Source organism: Acomys minous, assembly GCF_964271855.1.
Source record: "Acomys minous genome assembly, chromosome: 16".
NCBI lineage: Eukaryota > Metazoa > Chordata > Mammalia > Rodentia > Muridae > Acomys > Acomys minous.
In genome coordinates, this window is record NC_140498.1 from 38,885,679 (window position 1) to 38,910,814 (window position 25,136).

At 43.3% G+C, this 25,136-nt stretch overlaps 1 protein-coding gene across 9 annotated transcripts in view; it reads right to left on the reverse strand.

Annotated features, from left to right (window-relative positions):
- Positions 1-641: 641 nt before the first annotated feature.
- Positions 642-25,136, reverse strand: part of LUC7L (LUC7 like) — a 30,167-nt gene continuing 5,672 nt past the window's right edge. For 5 of the 9 annotated variants that reach the window (XM_084763089.1, XM_084763095.1, XM_084763093.1 and 2 more), the window contains 8 exons: positions 24,222-24,320; positions 15,186-15,296; positions 13,113-13,256; positions 11,816-11,992; positions 8,719-8,807; positions 7,463-7,492; positions 6,309-6,476; positions 642-5,009 (listed from right to left, as the gene is read on the reverse strand). In XM_084763089.1, the coding sequence (XP_084619215.1) occupies positions 4,871-5,009; positions 6,309-6,476; positions 7,463-7,492; positions 8,719-8,807; positions 11,816-11,992; positions 13,113-13,256; positions 15,186-15,296; positions 24,222-24,320 (957 nt within the window). In that variant the 3' untranslated portion in view covers positions 642-4,870. Of the gene's footprint in view, positions 5,010-5,430; positions 5,538-6,308; positions 6,477-7,462; positions 7,493-8,718; positions 8,808-11,815; positions 11,993-13,112; positions 13,257-15,185; positions 15,297-24,221; positions 24,321-25,136 lie in introns of all 9 variants that reach the window. The other 4 variants (XR_014775677.1, XM_084763090.1, XM_084763091.1 and 1 more) reach the window with 4 other exon arrangements.

Consider the following 25,136-nt stretch of genomic DNA (forward strand, 5'->3'; position numbering starts at 1 on the left):
AACCAGTCCTCGGCCCAGAGTTTCTGGACAACCCCTGGCCCCACAGTGCCTCAGGTTCAACATTAATTTGCTGGAATACAAGTTACCTCTCCACTGTTACCTTTCTTTTTCTTGTATCAGATCACATTATATAGATGGTTGTGAGCCATCATGTGTTTGCCAGGAATTGAATTCAGGACCTCTGGAGGAGTGGTCAGTGCCCTTAACCTCTGAGCCATCTCTCCAGCCCCACTGTTACCTTTCATTTCGTGCAGTCCCACATTGGGCTAGCTCAGTACCCACCTAGGTGTAAACAGATTGGAGCTGGAAGGAATAACCAAATGCTCCCCTAGACACACATCCACCCTGCAGAGCAGGCCCCCGGTTGAGACAGATCTCTGTGAATTCAAGAGCTATACAGTGAGACTCAAAAGACAAGACAAAAACAAAAACCATAGTGTAGGAATGAACCCAGCCATGAATTACAAAGTCAGTGTTGTTAGTAATTCTTGGCAGAAACAGCAGTGTCTTTTTTCCCTGAGCCCATGAGCCATCTCTGGGAAATAGCCATTACAGAGCCCATTAGTGACCGTCCTGAAGCATCAGGAGGTGGGTGATGTTAGATGTTTCTCATTGCTGTGACAAAACACCTGACAAAAGCAACGGAGGGAAGGGATTTTATTTTGGCTCACAGTATAAGGGTACAGTCCTTGTGGTGGGAAGTCATGGTTGCAGGAACTTAAGGCAGCCGGTCACATTGCATCTGCAGTCAGGAAGCAGAGAAGATGGCTGGTGCTCAGCTCTTTTCCTCCTTTTTATTCAGTCTACAGCACCAGCATACAGGATGGTGCAGCCTACATTCAGGGTGGGTCTTCTCACTAAAACCCTTGGAAACACTTTCATAGACACACTTGGGTGTTTCCACGGTGATTCTAAAGCCCATGGCATTGATCAGGTTAACCATGAGAGTGATTAAGTAACATGTAGCTTACACCCAGAATGAAATATTCTCTACCCATAAAGTAATAGGATTACATCACTCAGCCAAGTTGTGCAGACACCTTGAGTGGAAGCAGCCCACACACCAAAAGGCATGAGTCCATGTTTGTGAAATATCCAAATGAGCAAACTAGGGATAGAAAACAGCTTCCTGGTTGCCAGAGACTTCAGGAAGAAGCTGGGTAGTATAGCTAGTAGATGAAATTTCTGTCTGGATGGAACTTGTCAACAGTGATGATGGCTCAACACTGTGGGTATATAAGCGTCAGTGACTTATACATACCAGAAATGCCTATAGTGCAGTTTGTTAAAGGAAGCGTTGCTGCATTTTGCTATCATCCCTGGGACACATCACAGCATTCCATAAACAACACTGCTGTGAAAGGAACATGTGCTAGGATCACAGGCCTAGCAGCTGTTGAGAAGCCATGACTTTTCATTTTAGCAGTAAATAAACCCAGGGAAGTGTGTTAAAACTCAGGAGGTAAAAGACACCAACAATAACGAAACACACACTGAAATTCAGTGTATTCCAATAATGCATGCCATGTATGGAAAATGTGAAGTGTTGGACCCCAAGGAAACTTAAGACTCCCATGCCATAGTTAACTTTGGAAGAAAAACTGAGTTCACACATACCAAGACCAGACTGTAGATTAAAGCTCATGGCAAAGTGGCTGACCGACTGACCTTGCTTTTGCTGAAGAGGCCCCAATCAAGGTAAACCTTGCCGAGAGCTTCTTGGGCCATTGTCATCCTGTTAACCTTTACCTAGCCCTACTTTAGATACTTCTGTCCCACCATGCATGCCTAGATAAAATTCCTGAGCCACACAACTTGGGTACTGGCTTCCAAGTACTGCTGAGCTGGCAATGGGTCCTCCAAGGGGCACACCCTGCATCTCCTCTCTCATGTACTAAGAGACTACCCTTCTACTGTAATGAGCCAAGTTATGATGAAGGTCCAGCCTTATACCTGTTACAATGACCATGGGACATTAGGAGATTCAAGAGGCCTCTAACCTAGCAAATCTAGGGTTACTCATCACAAATATTGAGGGTGAATTTGGCTACCCTGGGCCTTCTGTCTCTAAGAGAGTAACAGGTTCCGTAAGGGTAGGAGTAGTCTTGCTTGATCTCTCTAGGAGCTTGATCTCTCAGGAGCTGAGGTGCCCAGAACATCTAAGACAGTCTCCAAAACTAGAGCAGTGCCACCTATTGGCACAAGGCTGACCTACATGAGACAAGACAATAACTTCTAATATTAGGAAAGCTGGCGTACTCCAGACCTAGGGTAGGAATTGGGTCCTCAGGCCCAGTGCCTATCATCTAGACAGACGGATCGGGGGCTACCAAACCCTGGTTTTTTTTTTAATCTGACTTCAGAGAGAAGGTAATGCCTTCTTCCTACCTAAGAATCAATCATGGTCACTGTAGAAACCTGATTTTAAGCTGCTGCCTTGTCCCCATTTGCTATATCCCAAACACAGGAATATGTATGTCCTGCACATTATTGCCTTACTTACATAATTGTTCTTACTCGACATAAAACAAACTAAGTCCTGTTTGAGCAAGTAGAAAAAAACTGTGAAGGCATCTCCCAGAGCACATGTATGACATACATTGTATGACATGGGAAAACACAGCATGGATTTGAGAGAAGCATTACAATCACCAGCCAGAATTATGACTTCCTTGCCCAAAGCACTGGGCATCACTAAAAGCCTGCAAAAAACAAAATGGTCCAGAGAGGGCATATCTGTTCTTTCTGAGCTGGACATCCACCTCCTGTGCCCTGGCCTGTGGGTGCTACAGGTTACTGGACCTTGCAGAGAGGCAGGATAAAAACTACCAGCTCTTCCAATTCTTTGGCCTGGAACCTAATCAGCATCTCAAGTTGGTCCCTCAAGTTGCAGATGGTAGATCCTATGAGTTATTTTTCTTTTCTTTCTTTCTTTTCTTTTTTTTTTTTAAGTTTTTTTTTTTTTTTTTAAAGACAGGGTTTTTTCTCTGTGTAGCTTTAGCTGTCCTGGACTTCCTTTGTAGACCAGGCTGGCCTCGAACTCACAGTGCCTCTGCCTCTGGGATTAAAGGTATGCATCACCCCCACCTGGCTGATCCTATCACTTCTTGCATAATGGCCTGAGCCACCCTCACACACACACAACAAACCTCTAGTTATCTATGTCTTCCTAGTTCCCTTTCTCTAGGAAATTCTCATTAAGAAAACCTAGTTAACTTAATTAAGAAAGCAAAATATCAGGAGGCAAAGGCAGGCGGATCTCTGAGTTTGAGGCCAGCTGGTTCTACATAGTGAGTCCCAGGACAGCCAAGGCTATACAGAGAAACCCTTTCTCAAACAAACAAACAAACAAACAAACAGATATTACCAAAACAGGGGTCTGCCTAGTATACCCCAGTAGCAGTGTTTGTGTGCCATGTGAGCCCAGGGATTATCCTGTAGGTACTATAGGCCATAGCTCAGAAATGTTTCCAGTAACTTTACTCCCTGATAAAAGAAACTAAAACACTTGTTTCTCCATATACAAATTTATATCTAGACAGAAAGGATCCAAACAGACATGCTGATGTTGGCTTGGCCAAGAGGTTAGGCCCATCTAGTTAAGGCCTTAAGGAGTCCAGGGAACAAAATGTTCCTGCATAAGCGCCACAACTAGTCAAAAAGTCCACCTGGGACCAAGAACCCCAGGTATGGGCCTTACTCCAGGGAGATAGCAGAGCAGAGCTGAACAGAGCTCCACCTGGAGGCCAAGGGGCTAGAGACGATGAAACCTACACACAGGCCCTGTGTATAGTACTGAGCCCCAATGGCTCCTTCAGAGATATTCTATCCTACCTCCTTTCATATGGAGACAGTTGACCAGGAAAAGCCTATTTCACAGATTAACAGAGCAGGCACCCACACATGTCCTGTAGAAAGGAGCCAAGGGCAGCACCAGGAACCACATTACAAGAGCACAAGATCCTATGTGTGACCATCAAACCAAAAGCTCAAGAACAGCACCTAAACTTTTACAAACATGGCATGGAGAGGGGGAGCTTCTATGTTTAACACAACCAACTAAAGTTCCCTCCAAAAATCAAACTGTAACTCCCAGATACATGAAGGAAGAAGCTCCTATTCGGTGATCCTTTCTATTTGGGCTTCACTTTGGTCTTAAGGCATTGGTCCTCTGTGAGCAACACATGCTCAGTAGGTAACAATAAGCCCACCTTGGGTGTAAACCACCCAAGATGCCTGACCTAAGCTGTAACCCTCTCCAAAGGACCTCCTGATTGGCAGGTAGGGGGCATCTATGTCTTTACTCCACCAAGTAATAAAGTGGAACTGCAATGTGAGTCACCTGAGCTAAGGCCAACAGATATAGCTCTTCCTAAGGAAATGAGTGTGTAATATGGCCGCCCCTCCTACACAGAGCAGGCTCTATTGTCTGCACTGGGATAGCAGATGAGCAGCTAAGATGCAGAGTGTGAGCCAGGCAGGAAAGCTACATACATCTGGCTCAGTTGTGTGTTGGGAGTGCCTTGGCACAAGATGCCAAAAGTTAAAGTGGTCAGACATTTGGTCACCTTTCTGAGTTAAAGGCAGCACCTGCCTTTGTCTCCACCAGTGCAGCGTCCTAGCAAAGTGCCTCTAGAGTGGAGGACAGCAGACACTCCAACACAGCTGTCAGGAGGCAGCCGCCAGATTTATTTGTTCCTATACAACATAACCCCAAACACAGGAGCAGCTCTGAACAACTCTAGAAACTCACAGCTAGGGCCAAACAATAGAAATTGACTACAAAAGATGAGTTGTACCCAGCAAATATAAAGGATAATTTAGGCTGTGCTGAGCATCTGTCAGACTATTTACAGCGCCAGAGCCAGGGTCAGATCTCGCCAGCCTCCTTCTCCTCCGATCTCCGTGATGCAGTCTTGCCATTGGAGCTCTCCAGCCTCCAGTCAGTGGGCCCTCGCTCACGCCCGTACTCCCAGGATTCCTCTCTCAATGAGCGCTCCCTGGAGAACCTAGGAAAGTGGAACCAGAGGCTCAGCAGAGGCTGCCATCTCCTTCTGGTTGGCTGCTGCTCAGGAACCAGTAAGGTAGACTCTCACCCTCAACCCTGGACAAAGGAAAGCCATGACCCCACCACGCCTAGGTGCCTTTAAAAAAAAAGAAAGAAAAAAGACAAGGTCTTTCTGTATAGTCCTGGCTGTCCTGGAACTCCTTCGGTAGAACAGGCTGGCCTCAAACTCGGAGATCCATTTGCTCTGCTCCGCACAGCCCTGTACTGTGATTAAAGGTGTGGGCCACCACCACCTGACCTTAGGTGCCTCTTAACATTCCACAAGATAGCTAAGTTTGACTGTATCTGATGTCTGATGACAGAGATAGTCATTAAAGAAAAATAAATAAGTGGCTCTTTGAGCTGGGGATGGTGGCTAATACCTGTAATCCTCACACTTAGGAGGGTGAGACAGGAGTGATGGAGTCTGGGGTCAGCCCGGGCTACAGAGATTTGGTCTTCGAAGCAACATCTGAAAAGGATTAAGGGGCTGGAGAGAGAGGTCAGAATGATGCTCTTGTGAAGAACTGAACTGATTTCCTAGCATCCATGTTGGGTGTCTCAGAATCACCAGTAACTCCAGCTATAGAGGAGCCAAACCTTTTTTGTCCTCCAACAGTATGTTATACACACAGACAGTAACACACATGACCTAATACACTAACATGTACACATAATAAAATAAATCTTTAAAATAAATAAATAAATAAAAAGAAAAGATTTTTAATAAGGAAAGTTTTCAGTGTTAACAGAAACAAGGCAAATGGGAATACAACAAGGTTACACATGTGAAATATGACCCATTATGTAAAGACAATGGAAAAAACTGAATGGAAAACCACACAAGCCAATCACGGCAGTATACACTTTTCATTTCAGCACTCGGGAGGCTGAAGGAGGAGGATCTTGAGTTCAAGCCAACCTAGGTTACAAAGTGAGAGCCTGTCTCTAAATAAAATAAAAAGTACAAGAGAAATAATTAACTAGGGCTTGTTTAAGACAAAAATCTCAGCTGTTCTTTACCAAGTTAAAGAATATAGTGCCCAGCCAAGTGCAGTGCTACCCAGGGGCCATGTGAGAGCTCAATATATCTACCCTATTCCAAGCACTGGGTGCCACTCACCCAGAGTCTGCCTCCCCACAAGCCCAACTTTGTCCCTACCAGATACAGTGGCCAAAGGGCCAAAATGGCAGGCCCCAGGAACACAAAGAGAAAGGGCTCACTCCTGGCTGCAGCTACTGAAGGGGTCATGGTAGTTACTTGTATTTTGCACTCCGATCCCTGGAAGCCCGGCGGTGACCCCGGCTATGGCTCCGGGAACGGCTGCGATGTCGCCGGTGTCTATCTCGGGACCTGGAACGGGAAAACTTCCGCCGCTCTCGGGAGGTAGATCTAGACCGCCTCCGTCGCCGATCCCGGGAACGTGACCTAGAAAACCCAAATAATTTTGAGATCCAAGATGTCACTGGGGCCAAACATTTTTAAGGTCTACCTCCATTCCTGTCCTCTAAACATCTTTTGCTTTTTCTTTATTTGTTTTTCAAGATACGGTTTCTCGTGTAGCCCTGACTTTCTGGCTGTCCTAGACTCACTTTGTAGACCAAGCTGGCCTCAAACTCACAGGGATCCACCTGCTTCGGCCTCTGCTGGGATTAAAGACATAAGCCACCAAGCCTGGCTTTACTCAGCATCTTTTGGTCTTCAGCTTTGCTGGGATTTCTCTTTCCTCCTACAAATGTACAATTTGGAACTGAAAAACTCCCCTGAATTAATCTTATGGTCAAACCTTTCCCCTAAATAATAGTTCTTGAAAGCACAGGACTAGGCCAGGTGTGGTCGCACATGCTTTTAATCCCAGCACGTGGGAAGCAGAAGCAGGTCATCTCTAAATTTGAAGCTGGAGTTACAAGACACCTAGGGCCACATAGGTAAACCCTGTCTTTAAAAATAAAACAAGCAAAACACCAACAAAACAAAAACCCAACAGGACTTGGACACTCCAAGCTGGTCTACAGGCCTCAGCAGGCTCTTTTCTCACCCCACACACTCACATGCACACACCATATTATATATTCAGATACATGTTGCTTTTCTGCTGTGCTAAACCTTAACCAACTCCTATGCTCTGCTCTTCACAAGCCAGCCTTGTGAAACTATAAGCATCAATTATTAAGAAATGTTTCTGTGCTGGGCAGTGGTGGCACACGCCTTTAATCTCAGCACTCGGGACGCAGAGGTGGGGGAATCACTATGAGTTTGAGGCCGGCCTGGTCTACAAAGTGAGTCCAGGACAGCCAGGGCTACACAGAGACACCCTGTTTTGAAAAACAAAACAACAACAAAAAAGAACAAAATTTTTTCTGAAGAAAAAGGGCACTCAATCTAAGAACTCTATAATGGTTCTGAAAACCTACCTCCTGCGATCTCGGGTTCTTGATCCAGACCTAAACAAGAAAATAAAAAGAGATGAGCTCCTTAAATCCCGCCATTCAGGAGACAAAGGCAGACAGATCTCTGTGAATCTGAAGCAAAAACATTGAGATAGAGCACGGTTGCTTCTGGCTCTGATCTTTTCTTTGAAATCAAGCTAACACATTTATTTACCTGAGTACTTCTGAGGCATCTCAAACTGAATATAGGCAAATTTTAGCCCCTATTCCTGCTCCCGTGCCCCCTGTCCTAGGTAAAGGACAACTCCAGATTAGAAACCAAAAGGCCAGCTGGGCATGAGAGTGTGTACACCTTTAATCCCAGCACAGGGAGGCAGATCCCTGATTTATAAAGCAAGTTCCAGGGACAAACAGAAAAACCTTGTCTCAAAAAGCCAAATAGAGAAGAAAACCACAAGGCCAGCCAGCCTCATTCCTTCTCCTCACACACTACCATGTCTAATTAAAGTTGTGCCCCAGACCACACCACCCACACTCTTCCTGCCTCTAAACTCCTGCTAGTCACTCACCGGTGTAGGGGCTTTTGCAGAACACCTTATACTTTGCTTCACAACGGGCAAGAATTTATTCTTACTGCATGTCTTATGAGAAAGTCTGTCCAGTATCCCCACATGACCAATTAAAAAAATGACAGAGCCTATACAAAGCCTCTACTCTTTAAGTCCAAAGCTGATGGTTTTCCTACAGCGATGCACTACTATGAGGCTACTGCTTAGCAGCAGCAGACCCCCTTTTGCCCTCAGTATTTGCTAAGATATCCATGCCGAGCTGTCAGAGGAACAGCTCTGTTATAAGACAGCTGGGCAGTGGTGGCTCCCATCTTTAATCATAGCAACTGGACGACAGAGGCAAGCAGATCTGTGAGTTGAGGCCAGCCTGGCTGACAGAGGGAGCTGACACGGAGGGATACACAGAGAACCCCAGTCTGAAAGAAGAAAGGGAAATCCATGTTGCACTTTACCATCCTGAATATATTATAGATTTAATTATTTTTTTCTTTTAAAAGCTACCCAGGAGCCACATGTAGCACATGCCCTAATCTCAGCCTTTGGGAGGGAAAGGCAGGCACATCTCTTCAAGTTCTAGGCCAGTCTGGACTACATTAGTGAGACCCTGCCTCAAAACTAATAAACTAATGCCACGTTTGTATGTAGCAAGCACTGAGTGCTCCAGGTCACAACACAGCAGATAGCAGTTTCCTGAGGCTGGTCCAAGCTCACCTCCTGCTCAGGCGCTCCTCTCGCTCTCTCTCCTCTCTTCTCCTCAATCGATCCTGATTTCTCTTTTCCTGCTTTTCAGCCACTGTTTTCTAAATAAATGAAAATGGATAAAACAAGGGGAAAGCAACAACTTTTAGGAAACAATACTCTATTCAGTTAAAAACCAACAGAAAACACATTTAAAAAGTAAACATTTTATACATTTGGTGACAAATTACACAGGAGGGGCTGAACCTATAAGTCATACGGGATTGATCACAATGCTTCAAACCAAGCCATAAAGTTTCACCAAGCGTTGTGGTAAAAGAGAAACGTAAGTCAGTCCACACACACCCTGCTGCTGGAGTGGAGCTCTAGGTAGCCGGAAGCAGCATGCTTGTGATTTGATGCATGCTATGATAACACTAGCACAATTGCACACTCAACTCATTAGGCTTGATTCTAAACGCAACAGAAGGCAGGAGGTTCTGAGAACCTCTACCACCAAATCAGTATCAGCTTAAGCTAGTTGAAAAGTAACCCACCACTAATATTAATACTAACTCAAAGCCGGGCGTGGTGGCGCACGCCTTTAATCCCAGTGCTCGGGAGGCAGAGGAAGGTGGATCCCTGTGAGTTCGAGGCCAGCCTGGTCTATAAAGTGAGTCCAGGACAGCTAAGGTTACACAGAGGGACTCTGTCTTGAAAAAACAAAAATCAAAACAAACAAACAAAAAATACTAACTCAAACCCTGTAATACATCAACTGGGCAGAGTGAATGAAATGAAGTCTCATGTAAGGAAAGGCGCACACTCACCACCAGTCTTCCCTACTTAGAGCAGGGATAGCAAAGAAAATCTCCATTGAGTATAGCATGTACCTGCTAGATGAGAGACTGAGGTGAGATGTCCTACCCAGCACCTCAAACCTTATCTGAGATAGGCAAATAGCAGAGTCAGCTCCAAAGTCCCTTTTCACACTTCCCTAAAGCAGGTCTGGCTGAGAATAAGGCACGGGTATGACTGCACTTCCTCTCTGACTCTTATCATTCACCTCACATGACCAGCAAACCAAACCTATACACAGGAAGATGTGAAGTAGTACATTACAATGCTACCGCAAGTCAGGCATGGTGGTGCCTGACTATAATCCCTACACTTCAGCAGAGGCATGCAGATCTCTCTGAGTTCGAGGCTAGCATGGCCTACAAAACAAGGCCAGGACTTCAAGAGAAACCCATCTTAAATAAAAGAGTTATTGGGAAGACAGAGCAAATATTTTTGTTGAGGCAAGGTCTCAATAAGATGGACCTCTAACTGGCCAGATAGCTGAAGATGACCTTAAAATTCTGATTTTCCTGTCTCTACTTCTCCAATACCAAGGTTGTTGAGCACCATGTGGGTCCTGGGAACTGAACCAGGTATTCTGTACTTTACTAAGACTTCTCAATAGACCTCAGCAAAATGCTCTGAGGATATCTCAGTGCCAGCCCCTCCAGCTCCAGGCTCCTCTGTTGCATAAATCATGAGACTCTTCCTTGGATTAAAGTTCTTCTTTTTGACTAAGTGAACAGATCTGTTTTGGGAGCACAGAAGACTCAACAGTGGCTATGAATTTTTTTTTTTTTTTTTTGGTTTGGATTTTGGTTTTTTGAGACAGGGTTTCTCTGTGTAGCCTTGGTTGTCCTGGAACTGTAGAGCAGCTTAGCCACGAATTCACACTGATCCACTTGCCTCTGTCTCCTGGAATGCTGGGATTACAGGTGTGCGCCACTGCGCCTGGCTGACTGTGAAATCTTAAGAACATTCTACATTCTGCAGTCAGGTGCCACATATCTGTTTTCCCACCTCATGAATATGGAGGTAAAGCATATTGCATGTAATTGCATGTAGTGAGTAGAGAAAGGACTATCACTTTGAAGCCTGACAATTCAACTTATCAAAAAGAACATTACCTTGGAATTTAGTTCAGTAAAGCACAAGTTCCCTAGCAAGTAGGAGACTTTGGCTCTACCCAACATCACAATAAATTAGAAAAAGAAAAGAAAAATAAAGAAAGAAAGAAAATGGCTAGAAAGACAGCTTAGCAGTTAAATTGCTGCTCTTCCACAGGACCCAAGTTAGATTCCCATATGGTGAATTAAAAATCATCCAGTTCCAGATGATCCACTGCCCTCTTCTGGCCTCCAAGAGCACTGTAGAAAAGTGGCACACAGACACACCTACAGACAAATTGCCTCTCACACACTTAATTTTTTTTTTCTCTTTTAAATCTCAGAAACAGAGCTGGACATGGCAGCACACGCCTTTAATCTCAGCCCTCAGAAGGCAGAGGCAGGAGGATTGCTGTGAGTTTGAGGCCAGCCTGGTCAACAAAGCAAGTCCAGGAGAGCCAAGGCTACACAGAGAAACCGTGTCTCGAAAAATAAAAAACAAAAACAAACAAACATAAACACCTAAGCTCCCACCCCTCCCACACCCACAAAAGAAAGAACTGGCCACACCAGTAGCTCACACCTGTAATCCCAGTATTTGGGAGACAGATGGAACTCTTAAAGAGTTTGTGGCCAACCTGGTCTACTACAGAGTGAGTTCCAGGACAGCTAAGGCTACTCTGGGGGTGGGGGTGGGGATGGGGAACCACCCAGAAACATGCCAGGCAATGATGGCATATACTTTTAATCCCAGCACTCAGGAGGCAGAGGCAAGTAGATCTCTCAGTTTAAGGCTAGCCTGGTTTACATAATGAGTTCCAGGGCTGGAGAGATGGCTCAGAGGTTAAGAGCACTGACTGTTCTTCCAGAGGTCCTGAGCTCAATTCCCAACAACCACATGGTGGCTCACAACCATCTATAAGATCCTGTGTCCTCTTCTGGCCTGCAGGCACAAATGCAGGCAGAGCACTGTATATATAATAAATAAATCTTAAAGAGTTCCAGAACAGCCAGGGCTACACAGAGAAACCCTACCTAAAAAACAAAATTACAAAACTAAAGACCAAACAAATAATAAAAAATCCCAGAAACATGTTCAAATCAAGAATACAGATGAGTTTTTAAGAAGAAGCTAAAGGCATCCATACAAGCCTCTTAGAAACAGAATATATTAATTAACATACCCTCAACTGATCGAGTTTCTCTCTGATCTGAATGAACCCCAAGTGTAACTTGCCCCCGAAGTGGTCTGCAAGACGACGGTCATTGTCATGGAGGCCAAGGTAAGCTGAACAAACCTCACAGACACGAAGCTTTTGCTGCTGAAAACTGGATGCAGGCATGGAATTTCTATACTCTTCCTATGGGAAAAAATAAAGATGAAGCATTTCAGAACTGTCACCACTCACAGACCTCCCAAAATAGAAAAATCTGAAATATAGGCAACTTTTCACTACATGTGGAAAACTGAATTGTTCAGCTTTGGGTATGTTGGGAACTTAAATTTCACTGTTTATTTAAAACAAAAATAAGGGGCTGGAAAGATGGCTCACAGGTTAAGAGCACTAGCTCCTCTTCCTGAGGTCTTGAGTTCAACTCCCAGCAACCACATGATAGCTCACGACCATCTATTATGAGATCTGGTGCCCTCCTCTGGCATGTAGGTGTATATGCAGGCAGAACATTGTATACATAATAAATAAATCTTAAAATCAAAAACAAAAATAAAACAACCCCCCCAAAACATTTAGAGGGAGGCAGTTCTGATTTCTAGGACATCCAAAGCTACAGAGAAAAACCTTGTCTTGAAAAAAACCCCTCCCCCAGCTGGGCGTGGTGGCACATGCTTCTAATCCCAGCACTTGGAAGACAGAGGCAAGTAGATCTCTGAGTTCAAGGCTAGCCTGGTCTACAAAGAGAGCTCCAGTACAGCCAGGGCTACTACACAGAGAAACCCTGACTCAAAAAGCCAAAATAAGAAAAAAAGAAAGAGGATACAAGGGAGGGGATAATCATTGAGATGTAACAAGAATAAATTAATAATAAAAAAAAAAAAAAAGAAAAAAAGAAAAAAAGAAAAACATACCCTACCATTTATGTATATCGCAGCAAATACCATTTTATAAAAGAACTGCTCTCAGAGATCAGCAGAGAGGTAAGTCTCTGACTCAGAGTAGGAAGAGATTTCAAACAAAAACGGGCGCTGGCTGATCTCTTTGAGTTCGAGGCCAGCCTGGTCTACAAAGCAAGTCGAGGACAGCCAGGACCCTGTCACAATAAATAAATAAATAAATCCGGGTATGGTGGCGCACGCCTTTAATCCCAGCACTCAGGAGGCAGAGGCAGGAGGAGCTCTGTGAGTTCGAGGCCAGCCTGGTCTACAAATCGAGTTCAGGACAGCCGGGGCTACACAGAGAGACCCTGTCTGGGGTGGAGGGGAGAAAAGAAAGAAGAGACCACATCTCAAAAACAATGACCAACCTCTGCTTCTTTCTTCTTTGTACGAACTTTCTCCACTTCCATAAGAATCTTCTGAGACTCATCCACATTTCCTTCAGCTCCTAGCTGCTCAGCTTTAGCAAGGAGTTTTCCTATTTCTTCATTCAACTCATGTACTTTTTCTGCCTGAGGACAGAGAATCAGACATCAAACATCAAGTAATACTTGGCATTACAAAGAAAAAGAAGTAGCTGGGTTTGGTGGCCCAGAGGCATAGATAAACAGTTTTCAGTGAGTTCAAGGCCAGCCTGTTCTACAAAGTGAGTCCAGGACAGCTGGGGGGGGGGGGGGGGGGACGACGACACAAATATATCTCTTTTTCTTGTTGCATGTTTGGCCCATTCCTCTGAAAATAAATCATCACCTTAAGATCCAGACTCACATGTATCCTAAGGACTTGAACCTCAGGGCTGGAGAGATGGCTCAGAGGTTAAGAGCACTGGCTGCTCTTATAGAGGTCTTGAGTTCAATTCCCAGCAACCACATGGTGGCTCACAATCATCTAAATGTGATCTGATGCCCTCCTGTGGCCTGCAGGTGCATATGCAGGCAGAGTCATGTATACATAATAAATCTAAAAAAAAAAAAAAGGCCTAGAAGTTCATGAAAATGTAGCTAGTGGCCTATCCGCCAACATTTTGATAAATAAACACACAACATTGTGTGTGTGTGTAGTTAGTGGATGTAAATATGTTTTTGTTTTGATCCCAAGTGAGGGATGTGAAAGAAGACTTGTGTGAGGCTGTGCTGTGTTTTTCCACTGGAAAGACCTGTGAGAGAAGTGATGTTTGTCCATTAGAAGAGAAACTGCCTCTTGTGGGGGCATGGTCTTTGCCAACTGATAAAGGTCCTAGTATGGACTCTGAGGCTGGGCTTTTTTGTCTCATCTGTTCATTGCTCCACCTCTAGACCTAGAGAGAACCGCTCCAGAGAATGTTTTGAGGTCCAGCAGCTGTGGCTGGAGTCACCTTTGCTGAAATGATGGTTTACTGTTTAAACCAGTGACATTGCTCCAAAGAACTGATTCTAAAAAGGTCTACTCTGCCAGATGTAGTTGTGCACACCTTTAATCCCAGCACTCGGGAGGCAGAGGCAGGCGGATCACTGTGAGTTGGAGGCCAGCCTGGTCTACAAAGTGAGTCCAGGACAGCCAAAGCTACACAGAGAAACCCTGTCTCAAAAAACAAAACAAAACAAAAAGGTCTACTTCTCCTGTTCCCACTAACCATTAAAGAGCTACAAATAAAGTAGACATAAGCATTAAAGAGCATCAAATAAAGGAGGTTTAAAAAAGTTCAAAGCCACCGAGTCTGGTGGCACACACCTTTAATCCTAGCACTAGGGAGGCAGGGGCAGGCAGGCTGATAGACTGAGTTCAAGGCCAGCTTGGTCTATAGTGTCTAGGACAGGCAAGGCTACACAGAGAAACCTTGTCTGGAAAAACAAAAAATAAAAATAAAAAGCTCAAAACCTACAGGGGTGTGTGTCAGAACTTCAAGATCATTCTCACTTACATAGTCGGTTCAAGGCCAGCTGGAAACTCTGTCTCAAAATAAAACTATGATGTCCTTACTGTCATTACAACAAACACTAAGTAAATCCATGTGCACTATTGCATGCTTCTTTTCTTTTGCAATGATGTACAAGTCACTTTTTGTATCTCTTTATGTCTTCTGGGTATGGGTAGTAAAATGTCAAGGTTTAACATACAAACTTAGGTTGCAAGCAAAATACCTAATTACTAGGTCTTCCCAGGACAGAAGCATCTTTTTTAAAATTAGTAACTGCATATAGCCTAAGAAATTTTAATTGGTATCTGCATACAGCCTTCTGTAGCTGAACGTGGGGGTACAGGCAGATCTCTGTGAATTCAAGGTTGTCCTAGTCTACTTAATAAGACTGTCTCAAAAAGAATGAAAGGCAGGCAGACAGACAGATTCCTGTGACACGCAAATGCCTGGTCACAGACCCTGTCTCCACTGGGGACAGTCAAGGTAGAAAGCACCATCTACCCAGAATCCCCAAAGAGTAAGTTATACCAGTCACTTATTATACCTTGGCAGAAACTTCTGCACTGATCTCCTCCTGTGTTTCTGCCAGGCGCTTCTTGGCAAGTTCAGTTCTCCGATCACACTCGGCAATGAAGGACTCTAAGTGATCCATAGCCTAGTTTGGGAAAAGCAGAGAGCTATGATCAACATTGCATTTGGGGGGGTGAGGTGGTGGTAGGGTCATTCCTATGGCTTTTATTTGGGAAGAATAGTGGAGATTAAACTGAAGACCATGAATGAGTATGTTAGGAAAGCACTCTACTGAATTTTATCTCCAGATGAGTCTCCCCTGCCAAGTTCCAACTTTCTCATAGATCAGGCTGGCACAAAATTTGCCTTGAATTCACAATCTTCTTGCCTTAGCCTCCAGAGTGCCAACACTGTACAGTCTTGGCACCTATGTATGTAATAGGAACAAAAGTCTTTATTTTGTTCTTTTGTTATTGTTTTGAGGTGGGGGTCATACTATGCAGCCCTTGTGGGCCTAAAATTCCCTATGTAGACTAGGGAGACATGCCTTTAATCTCACCACTCGAGAGAAGAGGTAGACACATCTGAGTTCTATGCCAGCCAAGGTTACATATAAGGCCTCATCTCAAAAAATTTTAAAAAACCCAGGGGTGGTGGCACACGCCTGTAAGCCCAGCACTCTGGGATGCAGAGGCAGGTGGATCTCTATGAGTTTGAGGCCAGCCCAGGTTACAAAATGAGTCCAGGACAGCCAAGGCTAAGCAGAGAAACCCTATCTCAGAAACACAAAAATGTAAAAATTGCAATTCCACCCAGCACTTGGGAGGCAAAGGCAAGCATATCTCTGTGACTTTAAGGCCAGCATGGTCTACAAAGTGAGTCCAGGACAACCAGGGATGTTACACAGAGAAACTCTGTCTCAAAAAATCAAAATAAGACAAAAAATTGAAATTCCTATCTCTTCAATTGGTATCTGTAGTGACAGCACAGCTGTAAGATATTCTGCTTATAAATTTATTATGACAGTTAACATAATTATAATCATCTTAAATCAAGGTTTTCTCAAACCAAATCTGATTAATTTCTAAACTTGTAGAACGTTCTCCAACTCTCTGTAACATTACCAAGACCAAGGAATTGTTTAGTTGGTCAAGTGTTAGCCATGCAAACATAACTACCTGAATTCAATCCCTCTAAAGTATACACATGGCAATGAGTCTTTAAAATCCCAGCACTCCCAGCACTTGGGAGGCAGAGGCAGGTGGATCGCAGTGAGTTCAAGGCCCACCTGCTCTACAAAGCGAGTCCAGGACAGCCAAAGCTGCACAGAGAAACCCTGTCTCAAAAAACAAAGCAAAACAAAACAAAACCCCAGCACTGGGGAGGTGTAAACAGGTTGGCCTCATGCGTTTCCCACTAGCCAGCCTCAACTACTTGGCACATCCAAGGCCAATGAGAGATCCTGCCTCAAATATTAAGGTGAGGAGCTGGTAAAGATAGTTTAGTGGGTAAAGGAACTGGACACCAAACCTGATTTTTCTGACCTCAGTCCTTGGAAACCATATGATGGAAAGACAGAACTCTTTTCCACAAATGTGTATACATATACACATAAGCTAATAAATGTAAAAGTAAAAAATAAAAGCAAACAACAAAAATCCCACAAATGGGCAGCACCTATGAAAAAAGCCAAGGTTGTCATCTGGCCTCAACAGGCATACAGGAGACTGGGACAGGAGGATTACTATGAGTTAGAGGCCAATGTGGGGCTTGAGTCTATGATAAAGAGGTAGCACTCCAAACATAGAGGGGAGGTTCAGGGAGGAGATGGTTCAGTGGGTAAAAAGACTTTGCTGAGAAAGCATGAAAGTATTAAAACTGAATCTGTTTCCAAGAACTCAGACAAAAATGGTTAAGAGAAAGCTGGGCAGTGGTGATGCGCTCCTTTAATTTCAGCACTTGAGAGGCAGGGGCAGGCAGATCTGTGAGTTCCACGACTGCCTGGTCTACAGAGCCAGTTCCAGGCATCCAGGGCTACACAGAGAAACCCCGTCTCAAAACAGGAAGGAAGGGAGAGGGAACGAGAAAGAGAGGGAACGAGAAAGAGAGGGAAAGGAAAGGAAAGGAAAGGAAAGGAAAGGAAAGGAAAGGAAAGATCTGCCCTATGTTTGCTAACATATTTGCAAGCTGTACTTCTGGAAAGATGAGAAGCTGGTCACCTTACCCAGAATAACAGCTCCCAATACAGGATCCTAAGGTGTTCCCAAGCTCTCTCAAATAGTGCTCCCCTACTGTGTACCCAGGACAGACCAATGACCTACTCCTAGGAGCCATGCACAGCCACACTTTTATCAAGCAAAAATGCTTCTAAAGCAGATTCTTAGTCCACTGGTAATGGACTCAAATGTCTAAAACTCTAAAAACTAAATGATAACACAACAGATCAAGTAAAGTAGATCTTAGAATGTCTTAGAATGGACCCACGTGGTTTTTTCTGTTGTTTGAGTTGTTTCTTTGTTTGTTTTTTCGAAACAGGGTCTCTGTGTAGCCTTGGCTGTTCTAGACTCACTTTATAGTCCAGGCTGACCCTTTAAAATTCAAGGAAGTCACTGGGCATGGTGGCCCACACTTTTAATCCCAACACTCAGAGGCAGGTGGATTGATGTTCAAGGACAGCATGATCTATAAAGTGAGTTCATGACAGCCAGGGCTACACACACAGACCCTGTTTCAAAAAACAAAAACAAAACAAAATTCAGCCAGGCATGGTGGCGTACTCCTTTAATCCCAGCACTTGGGAAGCAGAGGAAGGGGATTGCTGAGTTTGAAGCCAGCCAGGTCTACAGAGTGATACCAGGACAGCCAAGGCTACACAAAAACCCCGTCTGGAAGAAAGAAACAAAACAAAAAACAAACAAGAAAAATAAAATAAAATTCAAGTATGAGCCAAGCATGGTAGTGCACACCTTTAATCCCAACACTTGGGAGACAGAGGCGGGTGGATCACTGTGAGTTGAAAACCAGCCTGGTCTATAAAGTGAGTCTAGGATAGCCAAGGCTATCGAGAAACCCTGTCTCGAAAAACCAAAAGAAAAAAAGAAAAAAAAATTTTTTTCAAGTCTATTTTGCTGTCTCTTTCTCTCCTTTCAAACTGTCTAAAATGTAGACTGGTTAAAAAGGGAAAATTTAAATGATAATATAAGAGGAATCCACAACAAGAGTTTAATCACAATCTACCACTTACAAGAATGTCTACAGTGGTCTCATGGGGTGATACAATGAAACCAAGTGCTAAGAGCTAGGCATATTCAACCCTGCATCATACCCAGATAACTATGTTCTGAGGGAGAAGACAGGGTTACACTATGTATCCTGCCTAGCCCTGAACTTTGCTATGCCAGTCTTAAAACAATAAACTTCTTGCTTTAGCCTCCTGAGTGCTGGGATTATAGGTGAACACTCTAAGCTTTGATATTTTTGTAGAAAAGTACCTACTTGGCTTTAGGTAAATGTGTGTAGTCACCACACTTGGGAGGGAAAGTAGAACCATAGCTGCAAAGTTTCAAATTAGCCTTGGCTACAGGAGACTCTCTCACTCCAAAGAGAGAAAAAAAAGAAGAAAAAGGGAAGGAGGGGAAGGAGCTTTAATAAAAAAATAAGCTAGGCATAGTGACATAGTCCTTAAATACCAGCAAACAGGATAAACGCAGGCAGATCTGTGAGTTCAAGGCTAACCTGGTCTACACAGTGAGATCCAGAGCAGCCAAGGCAACATTGCAAGACCTTGTATCAAATAACAACCAAAAATAAATAAAATTTATAGTAAAAACAACACATTCAATGCTTATCATATCATTTTAGAAAATTTCTATGAATACAGTATCCAGGCCTCCTCTTTTTTTTGCCAGCATAGAGTCTCCTAAAGAAATGACCCTTCTGGAAACTGCTCAATTTAGAAACACAAGATCACAGGCTGGAGAGACGGCTCAGAGGTTAAGAGTACCGTCTGCTCTTCTAGGTCCTGAGTTCAATTCCCAGCAACCACATGGTGGCTCATAACCATCTATAATGAGATCTGGTGCCCTCTTCTAGTGTGCAGGCATACATTCAGGCAGAACATTGTATTCATAATAAATAAAATCTTTCAAAAAGAAAGACATGATCCCTAAAGAGAACCAAAAGAGTGCTTTGTAGAGAAATGGCTCAGTAGTTAAAAACCAACGCTGGTTCTGAAGAGGACCCTAGTTTGTCACATGACTCACGACTTCATGTAATTCCAATTCCAAAGGGATCTGATATATCTGGCCTCTACAGGCACCTGAACTTATATATACATATCCAAATACAGACACACATACATAATTAACATACGTTCCTTTTTGTTTTTTGGGATAGAGTTTCTCTGTAGAGCCTTGGCTGTCTTGGACTACCTTTGTACACCAGGCTGGCTTTGAATGTACAGAGACTGGCCTGCCTATGTCTCCTCCAGTGCTGGGACTACAGGCATGTGCCACCATGCCCAACTTAAATTTTATTTTTTTATTTATTTATTTTGAGACAGGGTTTCTCTGTGTAGCCTTGGCTATCCTGGACTTTGTAAACCAGGGTGGCCTCGAACTCACAGTGACCCATTTGCTTCTGCCTCCCAAATGCTGGGATTAAAGGCATGCGCCACCATGCCAGGCAAAATAAATTTTTTCAAAAATGCTTTGTATCTGTACTGCTCATGTTACTGTAAGCAATTTTTGAAAGGTTGAACTGGAGAGCCATGAATAAGAACAAGATTCTATCTCCAACACACATCACATCTAAATTCTATGCTCTACATCTGCACAGTAGTAAACAAATATTTTCATTTTTAAATTATGTAAATATGTTCATTATCTGTATGTAGATATGAGTGTAGGTGCCCACAGAGTCCGGAAGAGGCCAATGGATCACCTGGAGCTGGAGTTATAGGCAGTTTTGAGCAACCTTAAAGAAGTGACAGGAACCAAGCTCCAGTTTTCAGCAAGAGAAATATTTATTCTAGCCTCTGAGCCACTAGTTAACACCTCACACAGCCTCATATTTCTCACATGTACGCATAAGTATTTCTTTTGAGTAATTTCCTTTCATCCCTCTCACTTTTCCTTCCTTCCCCTTTCTTTTTTAAGTTTACTATTTATTTTCTTTTTTTTGTTTTTGTTTTGTTTTGTTTTTGTTTTTCGAGACAGGGTTTCTCTGTGTAGCCTTGGCTGTCCTGAACTCACTTTGTAGACCAGGCTGGCCTCGAACTCACAGCGATCTGCCTACCTTTGCCTCCCAAGTGCTGGGATTAAAGGCGTGCGCCACCACCGCCCGGCTCTATTATTTATTTTCATTTCATGTTTTGCCAGCATTTATGTCTGTGAGGATGTTAGGTCTCCTGGAACTAGAGTTACAAACAGTTATGAGCCACCATGTGGTTGCTGGGATTTGAACTCAGGTTCTCTGGAAGAGTAGTCAGTGCTCTTAAGTACTGAGCCATCTCTCCACCCCCAAGGTCCTGTTAGAAAAAATTTTTCTTTTTATTTATAAGTTTATTTTTCCCCCTGAGATAGGGTCTGTGTAGCCTTGGCTGTCCTGGACTCGCTTTGTAGACCAGGCTGGCCTTGAACTCACTGCAATCCACGTGCCTCTGCCTCCTGAGTGCTGGGATTAAAGGCATGGGCCATCACTCCCAGCTTATTTATAAATTTTTAATTTATGTGCATTGGTGTTTTGCCTGCATGTCTGTCTGTGTGAGGGCATCAGATCTCCTGGAACTGCAGTTACAGACAGGTATGAGCTGCTGTGGTTGCTGGGAATTAAACCTGGGTCCTCTGGAACAGCAGCTAGTGCTCTTAACCACTAAACCATCCTCCAGCTCCTCCCCCTCTTCTCTTTTGAGGGCACTTGAGATAAAATCTAGGACCTTCCAGAAGCTAGGCAAATACTCTACCACTAAGCATGCTCAACCTCTAGACCACGCTGAACAATTTTAAACATCAATGCCAGAAGCCATGTATGCAGAAAGTGCCTATGAAAAATAAGTGAGCTTCCTGGAGGCAGCCCACTGTTTTCTGCAAAGCCAAGCAATGGGTGGACCCTGGTTGAGGCATGGCCCCAGGGACTTCCTGCTGCCGATATGTCCTTCCATGCTTGTAATTGTTGTATCTCTCATCTCTTTGGTATGGCATAGAAAAATCTTCACTACCTATGCTCTGGTACAATTGCTTCACTCTGTTGGGCAGATTTCCTGCAGATCAATATAAAATGTACTTTCATGTAATAATGCTGTTTAGAAGAATAGATGGAGCAGGGCGTGGTAGTGCACGCCTTTAATCCCAGCACTCAGGAGATAGAGGCAAGCTGATCTCTGTGAGGCCAATCTCGTCTGTCCAGGACAGCCAAAGCCACAGAGAGAACCCATCTCAAAGAAAAAAATTAAAATAAAATAAGCTGGGCTGGAGAGATGGCTCAGAGGTTAAGGGTATTGGCTGTTCTTCCAAAGGTCCTGAGTTCAATTCCCAGCAACCACATGGTGGCTCACCACCATCTATAAAGAGATCTGGTGCCCTCTTCTGGCCTGCAGGTATACTGGCTCAGCAGTTAAGAAAATGTACCACTCTTGCAGAGGACCAGATTTCAGTTCCTACATCCAAGTCAGGTGGCTCACAACCACATGTAATTCCAATTCCAGGCACTGCATCATCTTCTGTGACTCCTGCCAAACACGTGTACTCAGATGTACATAGCCCACAGGCATCTACATTAATACAAATAAAAATAGAAGCTGAGTGTGGGAGAGTGCACACCTTTAAATTCAGCACTAGGAAGACAGAGGTGGATAAACTCTGTAAGCTCAAGACCAGCCTGTATCAATATGAGTTCCAGCCAAACAAAGCTATATACTGAAACCCTGGCTAAAAATAAAATAAAACAAAACCTAAGACTATATATTTTTGAAAAAAACAACTTGCTGTTTACTCATTTTTTATTTGCTTGATCAGTAGTTTTCAATACTGTTGTATAAACCATGAACTCTACACTGGTTGAACACACTCTTCATAATACAGTATTCAGTTGCCTTCTTAAGATCTATCTCAACTTCTTCTGAATTATTAACCAGGACACTTTTAAAAAGCATTGAAGCCAGATGTGGTGGCGCATGTCTTTAATCCCAGCACTCAGGAGGCAGAGGCAGGTGGATCACTGTGAGTTCAAGGCCAGCCTGGACTACATAGTGTGTCCAGGACAGCCAAGGCTACACAGAGAAATCCTGTCTCAAAAAACAAAAAGCTAGCAAGCAAGCAAACAAAAGGCATTGAGCCAAGCACAGTAGCTCATACCTATAATCCTAGCATCAGGAGTTCCAGCTATCCTGAGTTGCTAGTGTGAATCTGTCTCAAAGAACCAATTAATTAGGGAGCTGGAGAGATGGATTAATAGTTAAGAGTTGGGTGGCTCACAACTAGCTGTTAACTCCAGTTCCAGGGAATTCAATGACCTCTTCTAGCCTCCAAAGTCTCCAAATACACACATGATGTACAATATATATGCAGACCAGACATCCATACACATAAAATAAAAATAAATGAATAAACCTAATAAAAATTAAGAGGCTGGAGAGATAAGCTCAAAGGTCAAGAACATGGGATGCTCATCCATAGGACACAGGCTTTGTCTCTAGCACCTATAACGTGACTCACAAATCTAACTTCAGTCTCAAGGAACCCAAAGCCTAGTCTTGGTCTCCATTGGCACCAGAAAAGACAGATGGCACAGACAGCAGACATACAAGCAGACAAAATGCCCATTTACAAATAAATAATGAAAGATACAAGTATATTGGCCTTTTGACTTAGTACATCCAAAGAGAAACACTGCTTGAAGTGAAATGCCAATCAATTCCATCACTTTTTGAAAGCTGTTATCTTAAGGTAAGAGCTTCTTTGCTAAAAATTTCCAAGGGCTGGGAATATAGTTTAATTGGTAGAATGCTTGCCTAACATGCATAAAGCTTTGAGTTCACCTGCCAACACTACATAAATCTATCATGATGACATATTTCTGTAATCCCAACTTCCTTGGCTATATGGCAAGTGTTACCTGAATGGGCTACATGAGACACGTGTTAAAAGTAAACTATGGCTCTTAACTCTTATTCTCTTCCTCCCTCTCTCTCTTGCTGTCTCTATCTCCCTATCTCTCTGTTTCTCTCTGGGGTATACCCCCTTTTTTCTCTACTCCATGCTCATATAGTAAACCTCTCTGTATTCTTATTATTTTTTTTAAAAAGGCAAATAATCCCCCTCTCTTAATAAACCTCTCTATATTATTTTTTTTTTTAAAGGCAAACAATGGCCAGGTGCGGTGGTACAGGCTTTTTGTTTTGTTTTGGTTTGGTTTGTTTGTTTAGACAGGGTTTCTCTGTGTAGCCTTGGCTGTCCTGGACTCCCTTTGTAGACTAGGCTGGCCTCGAACTCACTATGATCCAATTGCCTCTGCCTCCCAAGTGCTAGGATTAAAGGCGTGCACCACCACATCCAGCCTGGTTCAGGGTTTTAATTCCAGCACTTGGGAGGAAGGCAGAGGCAGGTGGATCTCTGTAAATTCGAGGCCAGCCTGGTCTACAAAGCGAGTGCAGCACTACACAGAGAAACCTAGTCTGGAAAAACCAAAAGAAAAAAAATTCAAGACAGTAACAGTTTGAGAATCACATGAATATAAGATTGCACCTGTTGCCGGGCATGGTGGCGCATGCCTTTAATCCTAGCACTCGGGAGGCAGAGAGAGGCGGATCACTGTGAGTTCAAGGCCAGCCTGGTCTACATAGTGAGTCCAGGACAGCCAAGGCTGCACAGAGAACCCCTGTCTCAAAAAAAAAAAAAAAAAAAAAAAAAAAAAAAAAAAAAAAAATTGCACCTGCTGTGTTCTACAACTTTAAAGTGGTTAGCAAGTGCATATTTAATTATTTCCCTTTGTAACTTACAAACATTACATTACTGTCAATAGTGATTGATACTACTTGGAACACAGGTAAATCAACATCCAAAAGAAATCTTACATCTAATTCAAAAAACAGGTCTCTTTCTTTACTTGCAATTTCATAATCTGCTCGGAGGGCCAAGTCGTGGATTTTGGTACATTCTCCTAAATCCATGCGCTGTGGGAGAAAAAAAAATTATACATCAATACATATCTATTTTAGAAAGCATGTAATTGATATAATTTAGCATTTCAACTTTCATTGAAATAAGCCAATATAGTTTTATAGGTAGTAAATCAAGAAATGAACAAATATAATGGTGTATGCTGATAATCTCATTAGTCTGGAGGCTGAGTGGAAACAGGATACCAAGTTCAAAGCCAATCTGGACTACATAAGACCCTGTTTCCAACAAAAGAAACGGAGGCACATTTGTACATTTCTGTAACTGCATTTGGTCAGGAAAGAAAGGAAGGCCAGGAATCTAAGTAATCTTCATCTACATAGACCACGGGCAAGGAGACCATACTATATAAACAAACAAAAAAATAAGGTATAACCTAGAAATGTACACTTTTTTCTTTTTCCATTTTTTAGACTTATGTAGCTGGGTAGTGGTGATCTTGCCTTCAATCCCAAGCAGGCTGTTCTGTGAATTCAAGGCCAGCCTGGTCTAGAAAGTGAGCTCCTCTCCAGAACAGCTGGACTACACGGAGAAACCCTGTCGGAGTGGGGGTAATTATTTTGTTTATGAGTGTTTTGCGTGGCCCCTTCAGAGGTCAGAAGCTAGCTAAATGAGATCTCCTGAAACTGAAATTACAGTGCTTATGAACATTATGTAGGTACTGAGATGTGAACTAGGATACTCTGTAAAAGCAGCAAATGCTCTTTTAACTACTGAGTTTATCTCTCTAGCCCATGTAATTCTCTTTTACTACCATAATTATATGACACGTGGAAAGATACATTTAGCAATAAAAATGTTTGTATCAT